The 17,978-nt window shown below is 47.5% G+C and overlaps 1 protein-coding gene across 1 annotated transcript in view; it reads right to left on the reverse strand.

The window, feature by feature from the left end:
- MERTK (MER proto-oncogene, tyrosine kinase) overlaps window positions 1-17,978 on the reverse strand; it is a 99,062-nt gene that overhangs the window by 15,972 nt on the left and 65,112 nt on the right. Inside the window, exons 8-11 of the mRNA XM_006105714.3 lie at window positions 15,602-15,753; window positions 7,166-7,319; window positions 4,734-4,887; window positions 1,595-1,680 (exon numbers count right to left, since the gene is read on the reverse strand). Coding sequence (XP_006105776.1) covers window positions 1,595-1,680; window positions 4,734-4,887; window positions 7,166-7,319; window positions 15,602-15,753 — 546 coding nt within the window. The remainder of the gene's footprint in view (window positions 1-1,594; window positions 1,681-4,733; window positions 4,888-7,165; window positions 7,320-15,601; window positions 15,754-17,978) is intronic.

Here is a 17,978-nt window from a genome sequence, read left to right on the forward strand (position 1 = left end):
AGAACATCTGCTCAGCGGGTGTGGCTCAATGGTTGAGTGTTAACCCATGAACCAGGAGGTCACGGTTCAATTCCCCATCAGGGCACAGGCCCGGGTTGTGAGCTCGAGGATCAAGCCCATGCAGGAGGCAGCCAATTGATGTTTCTCTCATCTCTTTCTCTCCCCCTCCCTCCTTCCTTCCTCTCTCTCTTTCTCAAAAATCAATAAAAACACTTAAAAAATATACTAACATCTAAAAGTCAAACTTCTAGATTAGAAAAGGAAGGAAATTGTAACATTCTATATATCACACAAGTTTTTATTTCATGCAACCTGTATACCATCGTTCTTACATTTGGCTTGTTATTTTGGTGTTTTAGCAAACACCCAGAAGCTTAAATATGAAAGTCTTTACACATACTTTTGTTGCAGGATTCAAGGCAGGAAGAATAGGCAAACTGAGACAGCAAAGTTAAAACAAGGCCAAACTGCGGGGCAATTTGCAGCCAGCTTGTAACTAACAAGCCATTATCCACCCCAGCCAAGGACACAGAGCAAATGGTTAAAAACCTCCCTAATGAGAGAATGCAAAAAGGGAGGGAGAAAGGAGAAAGGAAAAAAGGGCTGTTTTACTCCCTAAGCAGAGAAGCCAGCAGTCTCAAGGCTTGGTAAGACAAAGTTGCCAGATTCTTCTCATGAATTCTGGGAAGGCCACAACAAAGTAAACAAAGTGAAAAAGGGGACCTTGAGAATTAATCTGCACCAAAATAGTCAGCAGAGGAGTTCAGAGACCCATAGACAGGGAGGTATATAACCCCTCAGACCCCCACCCAACCTGCTCTTCAGATGAGCCGAGAGCCTGTCTGTGCTTCATAAGCCAGATGTATAGGTTTGCTTGCTTTGTTTCTGCTTTATTCAATAAAGATGCAGGCTTTAATTGCTTTAATAAATTGGCTTTTCTCCCCCCCCCCCGCCCCCTTTTTTTTCTTCTTCTAAATTGGCTTTTCACAATGCCAATTCATTTATATGAGAAGACAAGGATCAAGGTTGAGGACAGCCCTCTCCCACTGGCTCCCGGGGCTGTCCTGTCTTGTCTGGTCACACCTCTCTGGTGTCAGTGAGAGATGCCTATAACACTTTCTACACAATTTCTGAAATTATTCGAGAACACAGAACTCTGTGTTTATCCCCACTGGTCAACGAGAAGAACGCCCACTCTGAGTCAGCAAAGCCCAAACCATAATCGATACCAAGGGTGTCAGCAAATCGTTCTGAGTTGGGGGCCAGGAAATGACAAGCTCTGAGATGGTCAGTTGTTTTGCCGTTTCCTTTAAATCCCGGACCTCTACCCACATCTCCTGCCACTTTTCAAGGCATCTGGAGGCTGTCACCCCATCTACTTCACCCCAGATTTCCAGGAAGCTGGCCGGCAAGGAGGCACAGGGTCATGTCTGACTACCTACTTGCCGCTTGCTGAACACATCTTGCAGGGTAACAGTATCGATTCTTTGATGCCTTTGGCTTTTGTGAGAAATCTGTCAAGGATTCTGTTGCTCTTTCTTCGCTCGTAACTATTTTAACTTTTGCCAGAAAAGAGAATCAGAAGTCAACTTACGGGTGAGTTCGATGGCTCGCCGACTGAAGGACTTCTTTGCTGTGTAATTGACCACCAGTTCCACGTCCTCGCCCGTGAAGGCGTTCCTGGTGAACGAAACAGACAGCTCAGGCTCTGCAGGGGTGGGGAACGCCCGGCCATGTAAGGCCCATGAAATCATTTGGTCTGGCCCTGCCAAGGCATTAGGGGTGAGTTAATTAAATGTTTGACCAGACACAGCAGGCTAATCTTTAAGTTGATAATTCTGTATGGCCCGTGAATGATGTTATAAATACCCAAATGGCCCTTGGCAGAAAAAAGGTTCCCCACCCCTGGGCTATAGCAACAGCAGGGCTGAACCCACTGCCTCGGGCTGTCCCTGCTCCTTTTACTCCTCCACATGCTTGTTAAAATCAGCTTGCCATTCATCAACAACCCTGCAGGAACTGACATGATGACTATATAGAATGTATGGTTAACTTGAGGAAAACACCATCTCTCCAACAAAACAGCCCTTCTCATCCATGAGTATGGTACACACTTCCCCACTTATTTTTCTTCCACGTTGTTGGTCAAGTCTACTAACTTCTTCCACAAAGTTCATGCACATCTGTTGGGCTTATTCCTAAGAAGGTGATAGTTTTCATGCTGCTGTGAGTGAGGTCTCATTCCAGCACTTTGTCCTTCATGTGTTTTAAAACTAGAATCAAAATATTTTTACTAGTACAACATATCATGTCCTAAAGAAAGCAAGAAAAGAGGGTGCCTAGGGGAGAATTTCCAAAGACTGGCAAGGGCAACACTGCTATGTGCTGTTCCTAAATGCGTGCCTCAGCCTCAGAAGGCAAAGCAGCACCCTCTGCTTCTGTGCCCACCCCTCCAGCTTCCCTCTGCTGCACGCCTAGGGGCCCCCACCAGGCCCCTGGAGCTCAGCACCGCCAGGAGCTTTGGCCATCATCTCAGGGGTTCTGTCTTTACTGAGCCCACGTTTGAGGTGGTCTAAGGAAATATGTCTATGCATCCTTCTTTTTTAAAAAATAGACTTTTTATTGATTTCACAGAGGAACAGAGAGGGAGAGATAGAAACATCAATGATGAGAGAGATTGATCGGCTGCTCCTGCATGCCCCACACTGGGTATCGAGCCTGCAACCCGGGCACGTGCCCTGGCTGGGAATCAAACCACAACCTCCCGGTTCATAGGTCGATGCTCAACCACTGAGCCATGCCGGCCGGGCTATGCATCCTTCTATATCAATTATTGTTTCCTCAGCGACAGCGACGAATGCCCACTTGATGACACATACTGCACAGCACTGCTAGTGCTTGAGGGCACAAGCATCTTAGACTCAGCGCCTCTCCATTCATGACTGAGTCTGAAAGCCTCAATTCAGAATCACAGCAATGGAAGTGGTAATAACCTCCGAGACCATTTAGAGAGAGAATGCCAAGAGAACCTGGATAAAGTAAGACTTGTTCAAGTGACAGGATGAATGCCAGACCCCGGGCGTCACACCTGTAGTCTGGTGCTGCCCCTCTGTGGGCCTTTACATTTGCTGCTCTTTCTGGCTGAAATGCTCTTCCCTTCTCTCATCTAATCAACACCTGCTCTTTCTTTTCAGTTTCTAACTCAGGGATCATCAGCTCTGGTGGGAGGCCTTTCCGGCCTTAGCACAGTCCAATCTGCTGTGCTATACTCTACTTGTGAAGGTTCTATGACGGAGAACTTGCTACAGTTCCATTTTTTATTAACTTGTGTGATTACTGCCTGATTCCCCACTGACTGCGGGTCCCATGAAGGCAGGGGCAGCACCTGCTTTGTTCACCACTGTACCCCAGGCTATCACAGTGCCAGCACGGAGTAGGCCTTCATTGAGCTACTCCTGCACCTTCTGCACAAGGTCTCTGCTATGAGCCCCCAAATTATACCTAGACCTTGGGGTGTGTTTTAATCAACCCAATGCCAAGGATTTAGGTGAGATTTTGTCCGTGTCTTTAACACAATCATGCTTAGAATTTACACACTTAAGTAACAGAGTTGCTAAGTACTATGGGTACTTGACCGCCAGGACTGAGATGGACACAGAATGGGCAGGCTAGCCTCCACAGCTGAGCTCCCCCTCCACGTCCACGGGGCGTTTCTGAGGGAGTGCACGGTGCTGAGGCGTGGGGCTGTGAGACAGGCTGCACAGTTCCCGCCCTTCCTCATCCTGTCCCACTCCAAGCTGCCCTCTGCCCCGAGTGACAAACTGGATTTCAGGGAAAGCCAAGCGCCCTGCACAGGCGCTGGAGGAGCCGAGCCCCAGAGACAACGCTGGCAACATGGCCTTGCGTTCCCGGCTGCCTTCACGTGGCTTCTCAGTTTTCTTGACATTCAACTACTGTTTGGTTATGAAAGTCAGATTATAGAAAATAAGAAAAAGAGCATCTTATAAAATTTGAATGTGAAAAGATAAAAGTTTTCTCTATTGGAAAAATAATTGATCACTACAGAAAATGTGTAAAACACAGGAAAGAAAAAAAACCATGGAATCACCCACAATTACAGAATTGCTAATGCTTTGGTGAATTTCCTTCTCATTATTGGTGCATATTCTGTTTTATTTTTGTGCATAATTAGGGTCAGTTTAAAGGCTTCTAATCAAAGTGCTCATTTAACAGCAACGGAGTTTGAGCAGCGAAGGCCTGTTGATGGTCTTCTCTGTGCAGACCCCTCCGGGCTGGCTTTCCCTGCGGGCTGCCTCTGTGGCACTGGCCTCAGTGAGGGCACTGCCCGCCCAGAGTGAGCACAGACAGGGCTCTCAGAACACCGAGGAGCCGGCCGGCAGGACAGGCATTGTCACTCGGCATAACCATCTATCTCATCGACACGACTGAAGAGAACATTTTTTATTGTTGTTAATCCTCACCCGAGGATATTTCTTCCATTGATATTTTAGAGAGAGTGGAAGGGAAGGAGGGAGAGAGTGAGAGAGAAGCATTGATGTGAGAGCGACACATCGATTGGTTACCTCCCAAATGCACTCCAACCAGGGCTGGGGATCGAATATGCCCTTGACTGAGAATCGAACCCACTACCCTTTGGGGCATGGGCCGACGCTCTAACTACTGAGAAACACAGGCCAGAGCCAAACAAAACATGTTTTAACTGGGACACTTACCCGAACCTCGTCTCCTGGACTCTTTTTCTGATGGCCAGAGAAACATACAAAACCAGCCCAATCAGAATAAATCCGCAGAAGCAGCCGAGGACGATGAGCACGGGGTCTGTACTGCCCGGTGTTGGAGCTGACGAGGGGGCCAGATCTACCCAACCTGAGAAAAAGCCAACGGAAGCAATTCAGAACATCTCCTGGGATCCGAAACACACAGGAAACACTGGCTTATAATGGGCAAGAGCAGGTAATCATAAGCTTCAGAACCAGCCCCTCGAGATTCCGTGACCCAGAAACATAGGCAGTCCTCGCTGAGACTGTGTAGGGGTCTCAGGCATCAATGGTAACCATGTCAGCAACAAAGGTATACAGAAGTGAAAATGGTCAAATTAACGTCTACCTGGTCGACTGTAACTCACACACTGGAAACACTGAGAATGAGGCACGGTTATTTCCTTGTAAACACGTATCAAGAGTGGTGTGAGCAGGGCTGGCCTCCTTCGGGTGTGTAACTTGTGACAAGGACAGAATCTACTTTCTGTGCCTGCGCGTTGTCGCGCTCCATTGTAAGTTTGGATCTGCTTCCGACAACTTATCCTTCGTGCTTTCAAGGCTATAGTACCTCTCAGAGTTCCTTCGTGTGAAGATCTCTGCCGGGGGACCTCCGTCTGGAACATCCCCCTCCTTTTGGGTGCAATCACTTCATTCATGTGGGCAAGCTCACCTTCTCTGAGTCCCTGGCTGTGGATCTAAGAATCTATGAGCTCTTTCTTCCATAATTCCACACACGTTCAACTCAAATTTCACTGCAGCTCACTTTTCCTTTCTTTACTACACTTTCATCTTTGTTCGCCAACTCTCTTCCACGTCTCCATTTCTGTGCAGATGTCACGTGGGTCTGTCACTTATGGAGGGGGCAGCACGGTGACATGTCTTGGATGTGAGTGAACTGAATCATGCAAGTACAGTGACCAGCCACGAACAGAGTCTGAGAAGTAGCACCCCGGCTGTGGTCACGAGGAGCCTGTTAGTTCTGTGGATTTGTGCACGGAGGAGCCGGCAGTGAAGTGTGTGTTTCATGCAGGTCTCACAGTTAACATACGATGGTAGCTCACATTTGAACCATATTGTTAAGGAACGGAGTTATTTCACCGAACAATGGTGACTGAAATGCATGCATATTGGAATCGTGCAAAGCAAGGACTGCCAGTATAGCAAAGCTTTTGTAATTCTGACTTTTTGTTGTTGTTAATCCTCACCTGAGGATATTTTTTCCCATTATTCTTCAGCGAGAGTGGAAGGAAAGGAGGGAGGGAGGGAGAGAGAGAGTGTGAGAGAGAAACATTGATGCAACAGAGACACATCAACCAGCTGCCTCCCGCAGGCGCCCTAACCAGGGGCAGGGAGCAAACCCGCAACCCAGGTATGTGCCCCTGACGGGGAATCAAACCCATGACCCTTTGGTGCTCGAACTGTTCTCTAACCACTGGGAACACTGGCCAGGGCGTAAAGTCTGACTTTTTAACCCGTGCATTTAGAATCAGAATCTTGTTGACTGTGAATTTCTACCAGGCAGATAAGCCTGGTGTCCCCATCACCAGTTACTAATGGTCCCCAGTGCAGAGGCTATGGGCTGCCGGGCCTGATATATGGCTCCAATTCTGCACTTATGAGAGTATATGAGAGGGTCACTGGAGGAGACCGTCGGGGACTCATCAGTCTGCTCACAAGTCCCGTTTGCTGTGAGTACAAAAGCTGTGCTTGCAAGGACTTGTAAACACACAGGTCACACTGATATACATAGATGCCTGTGCATGGAACTGATGACACCAGTTTAACATCAAACAACCCAGGGCCGGACACAGTCAGAACAAAGCTGGCTCCCCTCATCTATGAAGTAAGCACAGTGTTGGGCCACTTGGGGTACACGGTGACCCCTTGCCAAAGAACACTCCAATGACACGCAGGAGCCAGAATGCAGGGCTGGGCATTTAGCTCAGGGAGCCCAGGGCCGTCAGAGGGCGGCTTCTGCAAGAAACCCTGCATGTTCTGGACTGAGCGATCATGAAGCTGCCTCAGGCCTGAACGGGCAACAATGGGACAAGCAGCACTGATTAAAACAGTAAAACAAACTATAAGTTCTAGAGAGTGAAGGGTCAGCCACACTGCCTTGCCAACATTCCGTCAGCACATCTCATTTAACCACATTCAGGAAACCAAGTCAAACCCTGAGCGAACTGATCCTCCTAGTAAGTTAGAACCACTCGTAGTCACGCTAGTGGAGGCCTCTCACGCTGAGGTGTGATCCTATCGAGTTTCTTTACCATGGCAAACGGGTCTTTATGGTTCAGCCCTAAGCCAGCTGCCCATCCCCCAGCTGGCCATCTGTGTGCTGCCTGGATGCACGGCTCCAGCAGCTGAGGGAGCCCGGCTCTCACCGTGTGCAGGGACGAATATTTTCACGGGGTCACTGAAAGGCCCGACCCCTCCTGTGGTGACGGCGGCGATCCTCACGGTGCATGTGGCATTGTGGACGTGAACGGGGATCTGAGCATGGCTGCCATCCTGGCCGACTTCCTCAGACAGCTCTTCCTGGGGACAGACAAGGAAGTAAAGGAAATGAAACACTAAGCTGCCTGGGGCATGCTGCCTGCTCCGCCACAGTCCCTCCTGAGGGAGTCCTTCCACCACATCCCAGGGGCCAGTGACCAGTGGCCATGCGTCCTTCCTCACTCAGGCCACAGCCAATGGGACAAAAGGGCAGTGACACAGGGATGCAGGTCGGCTGTTCTGCCCGCTCGCTGGCCCTGCCCCCGCCATGGGTCGCCCTCTGTGTGTGGGGCGACCGGCAGGGTGGGGGCCTTGGCCTAGCACCGCCCACATCCCTCGCCACCCACCCCATTCCCGGTTGATCGGAGCCTGCCAGCTGGGAAAAGGGACCGAGAGGTGGTCAGTGCACCTCATAGTGACTGGTCGAGCAGTCATTCTGGTCCTTCTGCCATTAGGGTCAATTTGCATATTAGCCTTTTATTATATAGGATATTGTTGTCTATATTCACGTACCGTGCATTAGATTCGCAGGATTTATTTACTACTTGATACAAGTCAGTACCAAACCTAGTTTTGATGATGGCTTAGCTGGCCATTCTCTAATTTGTGAAGGACAGAAAATCACTAGAGAGTCCTAGTAACTCCCTGGTCCACATCCTGCAGCCCTGCCCTGTGTGAGTCAGGCAGGCTGTGAGGAAAACGCATCTACTTCAGAGTTTAGCACCTCACAGCTCTTCAATGTACAAGACCTTCTGCCTGACCAGGAACATGGGTACTTTTGTCTACAAAGACTCAAAAACAGAGAAATGTGTGAGAGAAATGAGCTCAAAATAAGAAGAAATGTGTAACTGAGAAAGCCCTGGCTGGTGTGGCTAAGTGGTTAGAGTGTCAGCCTGCACACTAGAGGTTCTCAGGTTCAATTCCTGGCCAAAGGCATGAACCTCGGTTGCAGGCTGGATCCCAGCCCGGATGGGGCATGTGCCGGAGGCAACCAATAGATGTGTCTCTCTTACATGGATGTTTCTATCCCCCCCTCCCCTCTTCTTCCACTCTCTCTAAAAGTCAATGGAAAAAATATCCTCTGATGAGTATTAACAAAACCCATCCCCTTCCTCCCACCACAGCAATCACCATGCTGTTGTCCATTCTCACAAGTTCCCTTTTTTCTTTCTTTTTCACTCAATCCCTCCACCCACTCCAACTCCCTAACCCCCAGAGCTGTCAGTTTGTTCTCTATCTATGAGTATGTCTCTGTTTTTTGTTTATTTTGTCCATCAAACTCCATGTATGAGTGAAATCATATGACGCTTGTCTTTCTCTGACTGGCTTATTTCACTTAGCATAATGTTCTCCAGGTCCATCCATGTTGTTGCAAAGGGTAAAATTTTCTTCAGAAGAGTGACTTTCTCATTTCCACCTCCTGTCCCTTAAACGAGTAAAGAGCTAATAATCCATGTAAAGTGCTTGGAATGGCGGCCGCCTGGAGCAAATGTCACCCAAGTGTGGCGATGGCCACCATCATGGCTGTTGTCATCATGCTGAAACCCCAAGTATGGAAGTGATGGCAGGCACGGCTTATGGTCACACATTTTGGAAATACATAAAAACTATCCCATTCTAGGGGTGGGATTACAATAGATTTTGAAGTAGTGATTAGAAAAATATATGATAAACATTTTAGCGGAGGCTTAGCATTTTCTTTTCTAAGAATATTCTTAAATGGTAACCTCCAATATAGTTTTAAAATATTACTGTTTTTTAAAAAGTGATGTCATTGATCCATTATTTTGATGCCAAGTGTATAAAGAGAGGCATGACCACATCCATATCCTCAAGTATTTCGATTCTGATTTTTAAAGCGGACAGAGAAACCCATTTGAAATCCCACCCAGGCAGGAGCCACCCTCAGTGTCAGGTGCCGACCTCGTGGGGCCGGCTGTGTTCCTGGCACGAGAGGGTCTGGTCATGGGCACAGGCCGTGCAGACTGCGTAGTTCTCATTTATGACCTTTCATTTTTCACCAACACAGGCCCGTATCCTCAAGGACTTAAGGAAATGAAATCGAAAGCATAGTACGACATTGATTACAACTTTACTCGCAGATAAAACCCGTGGACCTGGCCTGTTGGGGAATGTAAGAGCATGTCTTCCAGAACAGGATGTCTTGTGTCTCGCGTGGGCATTAGCTCATCAGGGCGACCACAGTGGTGCTTGTATTCAGTTATCAAAAGACTTTAATATGTTCTGCTCTGTGAGAAGGCACGACCCTATCTTTGTAAGACTATGGCCCTTTTTATTGCCTCAAAGAACTGTAACACTCAGTGGGGCAAGGACTAGCAGATAAAGCTTCTGTCCTGCTACAACAACAAAGGTAGCTTGTTCAAAAGGGTTCAAATTCACAGGCACCAATGCAAAACTCTCACACCTTCAAATGCGTCCTGTCCTTACTTCTTTCTGCTAAGAGGCCACACTATGGAATTTGAACAAGACACTATATTATGAAGAAAACCAAGGGCATCTGGGGAAGAGCAGTGAGGCTCTGAAAACTACAGTCTTTGGAGTCAGCCAGACCTGGGTTCTGATCCCAGTGCTACCACCTCCAAGCTTTGGGATTCTCGGAAAGTTACTCAACATCTCTGAGCTCCAATTTCCTCAAATGAACACTGAGAAGAGGAGTGTCTTCCTCAACATGTTTTTGCAAGGGCTAATTGAGTTCCTTCATGGAAAACACTCAGCACATGATCTTGCACAAAGGCTATTTCTTAATTCCTATACCATGTTCCACAAGGTGCTTATATGGTCTTCTTTCCCTATATATATAAGTCCTTCTCACAGAAATGACCTTGTAGTATCTCTCAAGGCTGTCCTGTATCATGCAAGGCTGTCTTGTTCCCCAAACTGTAACATTCATTTAACACATTGTAGGTTTCTCCTCCAGGCAAAATGCACCATCCTTGACGGATCCTTGATTAAAGTGTTTCAGACCTCTATCTGGCTTAACAAGAACCATGACTATCCTCATATCTAAAAATGACACCAGTTCAAATGCTCTGCCCTCCTTTGACACTGAGAGAGAGGGAGGATGGAGGGAAGGAAGAGGGAGGGGCACTTGCCTACACCCAGGAGCACAGCGTGTCAGGAGGCAGAGTTCTAGGCCAGCGAAGGAATCTTCCAACACACTGGGGCTTCCCTGGGTCTTTGAAGAAGTTAGTTCTCCATAATAATCTGTCATTAAACTTCCCTCCGATCGAGACCTCTACCCTTCCAACCACAGCAAAACCAGCATTAGAGCCACAATCCAACAACAATGAGCTCTGTAAGAATGACATGGATCAAATCGAGTGCCTAACATCTGGGCAATTCCCACGTCAAAGTTAAACATATCTCTTCACTGCAGAACATCAGAGAGCCTTGAACTTTCCAGTAAGCACTTGGGTCTTTAAGGAAGGACATAATATGTAATATTTTATAAACTGATTTACTTACTGAACTATTTTCTCATGGAAGATCTACTGATACCTTATGCAAATGAGATAAGAAACACTAGTCCATACTCATCAAAGACTGTCCCATTCACTGTCAAGCCCAGTACAAGTAGCAGCCACCTGAAGATTAGCTCATGCCAGTGTCCTTGGCAGGACACAGGTAGTGGCTGACCTTGGCCTGCATAACCAGGAAGGCCCTAGAGCCAGCATACCTTCTGGACAGCTTCAGATCATATCAAAGCACCTCCTAACCACCTCCAAAAGCAACATGCTCAAGAGACAGACTCAGCAGGCACCCAAGTCCCTGTCAAGTAAGTTCTGCTCGATGGTGTGGGCCCCTGCATGGCTGATCCTCCACTGTGGTTACAGCCAGTCCTTTCAGCCAATCGGCCAGAGAGCAAATCCCTGGCATGTGTCAACAGCAGTTAATGCTCAACTATAACAGGAAGGTGTACAGCCCACATGGTGGGGGGAGGGGTGCACCTGTGGTGCTCAGCTCGAATAATCATGGAAGCTGTGCTAGAGGACCCTATAGGATACCTCCTACATAAGGCCACTCTACCAAGCTTGGGTGACACAGCAGCTTTACCTAATACATAGAAACAAACACAGGGAGGCTGCCAAAATGAGGAGACAAAGAAACATCTCAAAAGAAAGAACAGAACAGAACTCTAGAAAAAGAACTAAAAAAAATGGAGACAAGCAATTTACCAGATGCAGAGCTTAAAGCACTGGTTATAAGGTTGCTCAATGAACTTAGGGGAAGAGTAGATGAATTTCAACAAAGAGAGAGGAAACATAAAAACAGAACTAGAAAACATAACGAGTCATAAATGAAGAATATGCTAATAGAAATGAAGATTACATTACAGGGAGTTAGCAGAGGAGTAGATGAAGTAGAGGATCAAGTCAGAGATTTGGAAGATAAGGAAGCAGAAAACACCCTATCAGAACAGCAAGAAAAAAAATAATAATCCAAATATATGAGGATAGTATAAGGAGCCTCTGAGACAACTTCAAGTGTACCATTATTCATGGGGGTGCCAGAAGGAGAAGAAAGAGAGCAAGGAATTAAAAACCTATGTGAAAAAATAATGGAAAACTTCCCCTAACCTGGTGAAGGGAATAGACATAAAAGTCCAGGAGAGATGAAGCTGTGACTAACTCTTGCCCCTTAGAACTGAAGGGTGTTTGAGAAATAGAGGTGAAGGATGCATAGGTCAGGCTCCTCCCAGGGTTGGCTGACCTTATATTTTATTTGTCTCCAGTTGCAGCTCATGAGGTGGAAGCTCAGCTGCATCAGAGGATTTGTCCGCAGTAAAGTGAACCACAGACGCTTCTGTTGTCACAAGACCATCACAATGCACAACGTACAGCAGGATCTCAATCCAAGTGACCGTCTCACTGGGATGACCCAGAATCTCCAAGGAGGTAGTGATTGGAACAGTCACAGCCCTAACTGGCAGCACTGTCCTCCCTGCAGAGGGAGTGATCTGAGCAAAGGGGGGAAGAATGCACAGCCCAGCTGGGTGTTAGTGGCAGTGAGTGCATTAGGCTCCATGCTGCGTCACCCACAGGGCTTTCAGCACTCCTGCTCCTTCAGCTCGAGTCCCCCACTAAAGAAGGAGGTATCAGCCCAACTGGCATGGCTCAGTGGTAGAGCATCGACTTATGAACTAGGAGGTCATGGTTCGATTTCCAGCCGGTCAGGGCACATGCTGGAGTTGCAGGCTCAACCCCCAGTAGGGAACGTGTATGAAGTAGCCGATCATTGATTCTCTCTCATCATTGATGTTTATATCTCTCTCCCTCTCCTTTCCTCTCTGAAATCAATCAACCAATAATAATAATAATAATTAATAATAAAGAAGCTATCACCCATGCCAGAGAAGGAAAAAACAGGATCTGCTCATAAATGTCTGCCAATGATCACTATCTTCAGCCAACCAAGAAAGAAAAAATTCCCATTGACTCAAAACAAAATGATTGTGCCCTCATGTACTATCCTAAGAATTGAGCTTTGTGAAAAGGAGATTTTCTCTAAGATTTGACTCCCCTGTTCCATCCAGGGTGCAAATGCAGTTAATCCACAGGCACCTTTCATGTTCTCTGGGACAAAAGACCAGGAAATGAGAAGCTCCTTCTCTTGTAGCTGCAACGCTAGTGCAGGGTTTCACTGGTACAAACAACAGCCTGCAGTCATTTACTATGAGACATGAGAGATCATGGACTCTAAGCCCTCTTCTTCCTGTCTCCTCTACTTCCATCACCTATTGCGTCCAACAGTCTGCTTCCTGGTAGGTAAAGTGAGGCAGCAAAAGAAAGAGAGCAAATCTCAACTACCCTACTGGAAAATAGCAGTTCTGGTAAAAGTTGGATGATGTGAGATTGAAAATGACTGAAACGAGCTCAGACATCATCTGTGGGTGCAGCTGTTCCCCGTCCCTCTCTCCTGCCAAGAAGCTGTTACTTTCATGTGATGCCCTGTACAAATGCCACAGGGATGCCAAAAATCTGACCCATCACCGGGTTACATCCATCGGGAATGTGAAACACGAAACAAGGAGGCTCTTCGTGATGGTGGTAAAGAGATAGTCCTGGTGGTGAACCCAGTGCGTCTACCCCGTTACAAAGGAGTACGAGTGACCTCAGCCCTCTCCCTCTCCCAAGTGAGGAGGGGCCTGTCTGGGACCTGCGCCCCCGCCTCTCCCCGAGGGCCTCATCACTCATCTGCATTCCCCACACTTCTGACTTTATTCTCAACACAGCTGTGATCTTTACACCTCACAGTAACCAAGTCAGAATGTCCCTCTGGCTCGACTAGAGTCACGCCTAAAAAACTCACTCCCACTGGAAGGGCACTGGCTGGAACTTAGGGAGCAGTCAGTTTCTCATGTAGACCTCTCTGCCTTTTTTTGCTATTATGCAATGAAACTACTATTTACACCAGACAGTCCTTACTAAACTACGGAGGATCTTGCCATCTTCGATGATAAGGCGAAAACTATCTGACATTCTGACACCTCCATGTATCCCCCAGTTTTCAGCACAGACTAGTATTCAATCAACACTCATGACAGTTCTGATGTTAATTTTATGTGCTACCTAGAGGCCCAGTGCACAAATTTGTGCATGGGTAGGGTCCAGCTGACCTGCCCCAATTGGGCCGATTGGGCCAGGCTGGCAGGGGGTGGGGCCGTGGGCAGTTGGTGGGCAGGTCCTGCCCCCTATCGGGGTGGGGGTGGGGCCGATCAGTGGCAGAGCCAGCCAGGGAGAGGGGCCCCACCCCCTGGTCAAAGTCCTGGTTGAATTCAAGGGGACAATTTGCATATTAGCCTTTTATTATATAGGATGGTATCCAGGTACATGGTCAAATACGTTGTCACATACTCAGCTGGATGTTGCTATGAAAGGTATTTTTAGATGAGGTTAATATTTAAATCAGGAGCTTAGGGAGAGCAATCAAGGTTGCCTTCAGGGTGGAGGGTGCCCTTCTCGACCCAGACCTTCCTTTTCCAGCCAGTGTGCCCCTCCCCAGTCACACTGCTGGGCAGTGTGGGCTCTTCTCAGTGAGCAGCAGGAGAAGCTGCTGAGTGACCTGCCAGTTGGCAATATGCTCTGGTGGAATGAGGCAGATCAGAAGGTTACTTTTAACAAATTCAATTTTCTTATATGTAAAATAGTAATAGTCACATCAGCCATTTTCGTAACATACAACTCTCAAACTGGATTCCTAAGTTCAAGGTTCTTATTGGCTCCCTTGCCATCTGCCAAAGTCTATCAGACCCCTGGCCAACATCCAGAGCCCTGCACGCATGGCCAGGACTCCTGGTCCAGTTTCCCCTCACACTATACCCCTGAAAATATTCATGTATCAGGGCCTTGAGTGAGTCATGATCCCCCAAAGCTGTCACATTATGCCTCATCTCACGTGATCTTTCTCCATCTGGAACTCCTCCATCGTCAACTGTCAAGATTATTCCAAGCCCAGAACAAGGCAGGGCATTGCACTGTCCCCAGCATCCTTGCTGAGGAGGCCAAACTGCAAGGCCAACCACCCCGACCCTGAGCCACACTGGGGCTGGTCACGTAGGCAGTGAAGTCGGTCAAGGTGGCCGCAGCGAGACCACCGTGCACCCACACAGAGCATGGGCTGTTTGTCCTCACTGCTCAGAGTGCCGAGCTCTTGACCGGAGAACCCTAGTGGCACAGCTCCACGCAGCTTGGGGACAGAGAACCTGTGCCACCAGGCTGATGCTCCAACTCTCTGCCGTGACAACTGCTTTGCTCTTGTCGGTTGAGAAATGTGTCTAATTTCGCTCCTATGGAGCTGTGTCAAGACGGCCTGTTGCTTGCTGAGCCCTCTCATTCAGAGTCTGGTTACCCTTTGCTATTTTCTAGGTGGCTGGGTTCTTCCCTGACAGTCTTCTTCGGAAAGGGGCCCCCTGGAATTTCAAGAGGCTGTAAATGGCTGGCCTGCTAAGCCCTGTATCTTCTCAACCGCCTGCTGTGGTTATCTGGGTAGTTTCCATGTCTTCCTACAAGAGCCACGCTCCCTGAAGGTAAGAATCTGGTGGTAATAGAGATGCGTTCTATATGTAAGTTCTCAATAAGTAAATGAACAGCTGAATGAGTGAATGAGGAGAGGCCCAAAGATTTCTTGGAATGTTGTGACGTTCAGTAACCTCCAATTTTATGACATTCTTCATATCCCACTAAAAGGTGTCTTGAATAACTCAGTAACACCTGGCATTCTCACAGCAAAACAAAAGCTTCTAAAACAGTTCTAAACCAGCGAATCCGCGGAGACGAGCGCACTCTGCCAGCGCTCAGACTTACGGAAGCACCCGCACTCTGCCACACGTGAGATATCCAGTAGCCCACCAGGTCCCCATCCTGCCGCTCAATTGGAGGCTCGATCCATCTGATGTCCACCTTGTTACTAGATTCATTCAGAAACACAGTGACGTTCAAAGGTGATACCGATGGGGCTAAAAAGGACAAGGAGAGAAGGATGAAGAACCACAAAGAAAAGCACACAGATTCTCATTCTCTTTTTGGTTTCTGAATGTTTGATGTTCGAATGTTCTAGGAAAGCACTCAAATGAGACTGAGACAAAGAGCAGATTTCCACCCTCTTCTCCATGAAGGACCACTGCGATAGTACATGAGTTTAAAAAGTCAGCCCTTTCTAAACTAAAAGAATAAGGAAGAGGAAGGCAGGGAAGATGGTGAGAGGCGCTCAAGGACTCTGCCCAGGGAAGCAAAGCAGACACACAGACACACTTGACGGGGTTCTCCAACAGAAGCCTATAGGGCAGAAGGTCAACCGACCGACTGGAGATCAGGTCTGGGTCCGAGAGACATAAAGGGCAGGGAACTCAGCACAGCTGCAGTGACTGATGGGCTGAACAGAACTAACCAATCAGGAAATTACTTTATGTGTTAGACACTTCATTATTGGAGGTCAGAGGGTCAAATGTTAATTACTGGACTAGGTGTAAAATGTAGCACTTAGCACTGGTCTTCATTCTCTGTTTCATAGTAAATTCTGCTAAGTCATACACCCACTTTATATCAAAACTAGAGGCCCAGTGCACAAAATTCGTGCATGGTGGGGGGGTGTCTCTCAGGCTGGCCTGCACCCTCTCCAATCTGGGACCCCTTGGGGGATGTCCAACTACAGGTCCCTCTCACAATTCAGGACCACTGGCTCCTAAACGCTCACCTGACTGCCCCTAACTGCTTCTGCCTGCCAGCCTGATCGCCCACTAACCGCTCTCCTGCCGGCCTGATCGCCCACAACTGCCCTCCCCTGCCGCGACCCGCCTTCTCTGCCGGGACCCGCCTCCTCTGTTGGGACCCGCCTCCTCCGTGTGAGGCAGTGGAGACGCTGGGACTGGCCTCCTCCACACTGCGCAGAGCCGTGTGACCCCCAGACCTCACTGCGCGGAGCGGCCACTGGGCCCCACCTCTGCTGTTCGTGCAGCCATCTTGTGAGATGTCACACGAGGGCATCTCGCGAGGGCATGACGCCACCTAGGCTTTTATTATATAGGATGTTCGTTACCTCTCACAAGGACACAGGATAATAAAAGTTAAAGCACTTTGGAATAGAAAGTGTGTGCGTGTGTGTGTGTGTGTGTGCGTGTGTGCGTGCGTGTGTGTGTGTGTGTGTGTGTGTGTGTACAAAGTAATTTGGGAAATAGGTCAAGGTCATTACTATATTCTTTTTTTGGGAGGGAAGAGCTTGGCTCCATCTATTAAAACTGAAAATACGTTCTTTGACCAAGTATTTTACTTCCAGAAATTTAATCTACAAAAATTCTCCTGTGGGTGGTATTATATTCATTGGAACAAAATAGAAACAAAAAGGAATAAATATAATGCTAATTGTGATATAAGAAACTTTGACACATTTTCCAATGGAAGCTGGTCAGCAAAAACAAATTAGGTAGAGCACGTGTATTGATATGAAAAAATATCTAATGGAGATAAAGATCAAATTGCCAACAAGTATGCATTACTGATCCATTTTAGAAATTTAAAAAGTGTTTTATTTAGAGAAAGTATAAAGACAATTAAATAATATAGACCAAAACTGCCTGTACTAGTACTTAGGGGAGATTAAATAATATATTTCTGATACATCTGACAAGAAAACAAAAGGGTACTGTAACCTTCCTCGCCTCTGCTGATTCCAGGAGCACTTAGAAGGCATTTCAGCACAGGACATGTCATACAGCTGAGCTGTGCCTAGGAAATGAGTCACATACTTTCAAATCTGCTGTAGGATTTATGGATAAACATGGCCCACTCAACATGTCTTTATACCTGCTCCCTCCGAAGGAAGGAATTTAAAACAGTATAAACTCATAAGGTAAAGAGAAGTCAACAGGAGAAGAGAAGTCTTAACATATATTGGACAGATGAAAAAGAGACGAAGAAGGTGTAATGAACTCAGCAAGCTGATTCTCCCAAAAGCACCTGGAGAGGCTCAGAAGTTGTGGGCCCAGGTATTAAAACTGGAAGATTGAAAGTTTGATTAGGAAGAAGTTAGCCCTTGTCACTCCTCTAACTTATTCCCACACACCTGGCAGGAACTCCCCCCAAATCCCACAGAAGACAGGATACCTTATTCTATGAACTGAAAAGCCCCTGGACTAGGGGCACCAGTAGAATGAAGGCACCATGAGAGGCCAGACTGACAAGTGGG

Source organism: Myotis lucifugus, unplaced genomic scaffold, assembly GCF_000147115.1.
Source record: "Myotis lucifugus unplaced genomic scaffold, Myoluc2.0 scaffold_717, whole genome shotgun sequence".
In the NCBI taxonomy this organism is placed as follows: domain Eukaryota; kingdom Metazoa; phylum Chordata; class Mammalia; order Chiroptera; family Vespertilionidae; genus Myotis; species Myotis lucifugus.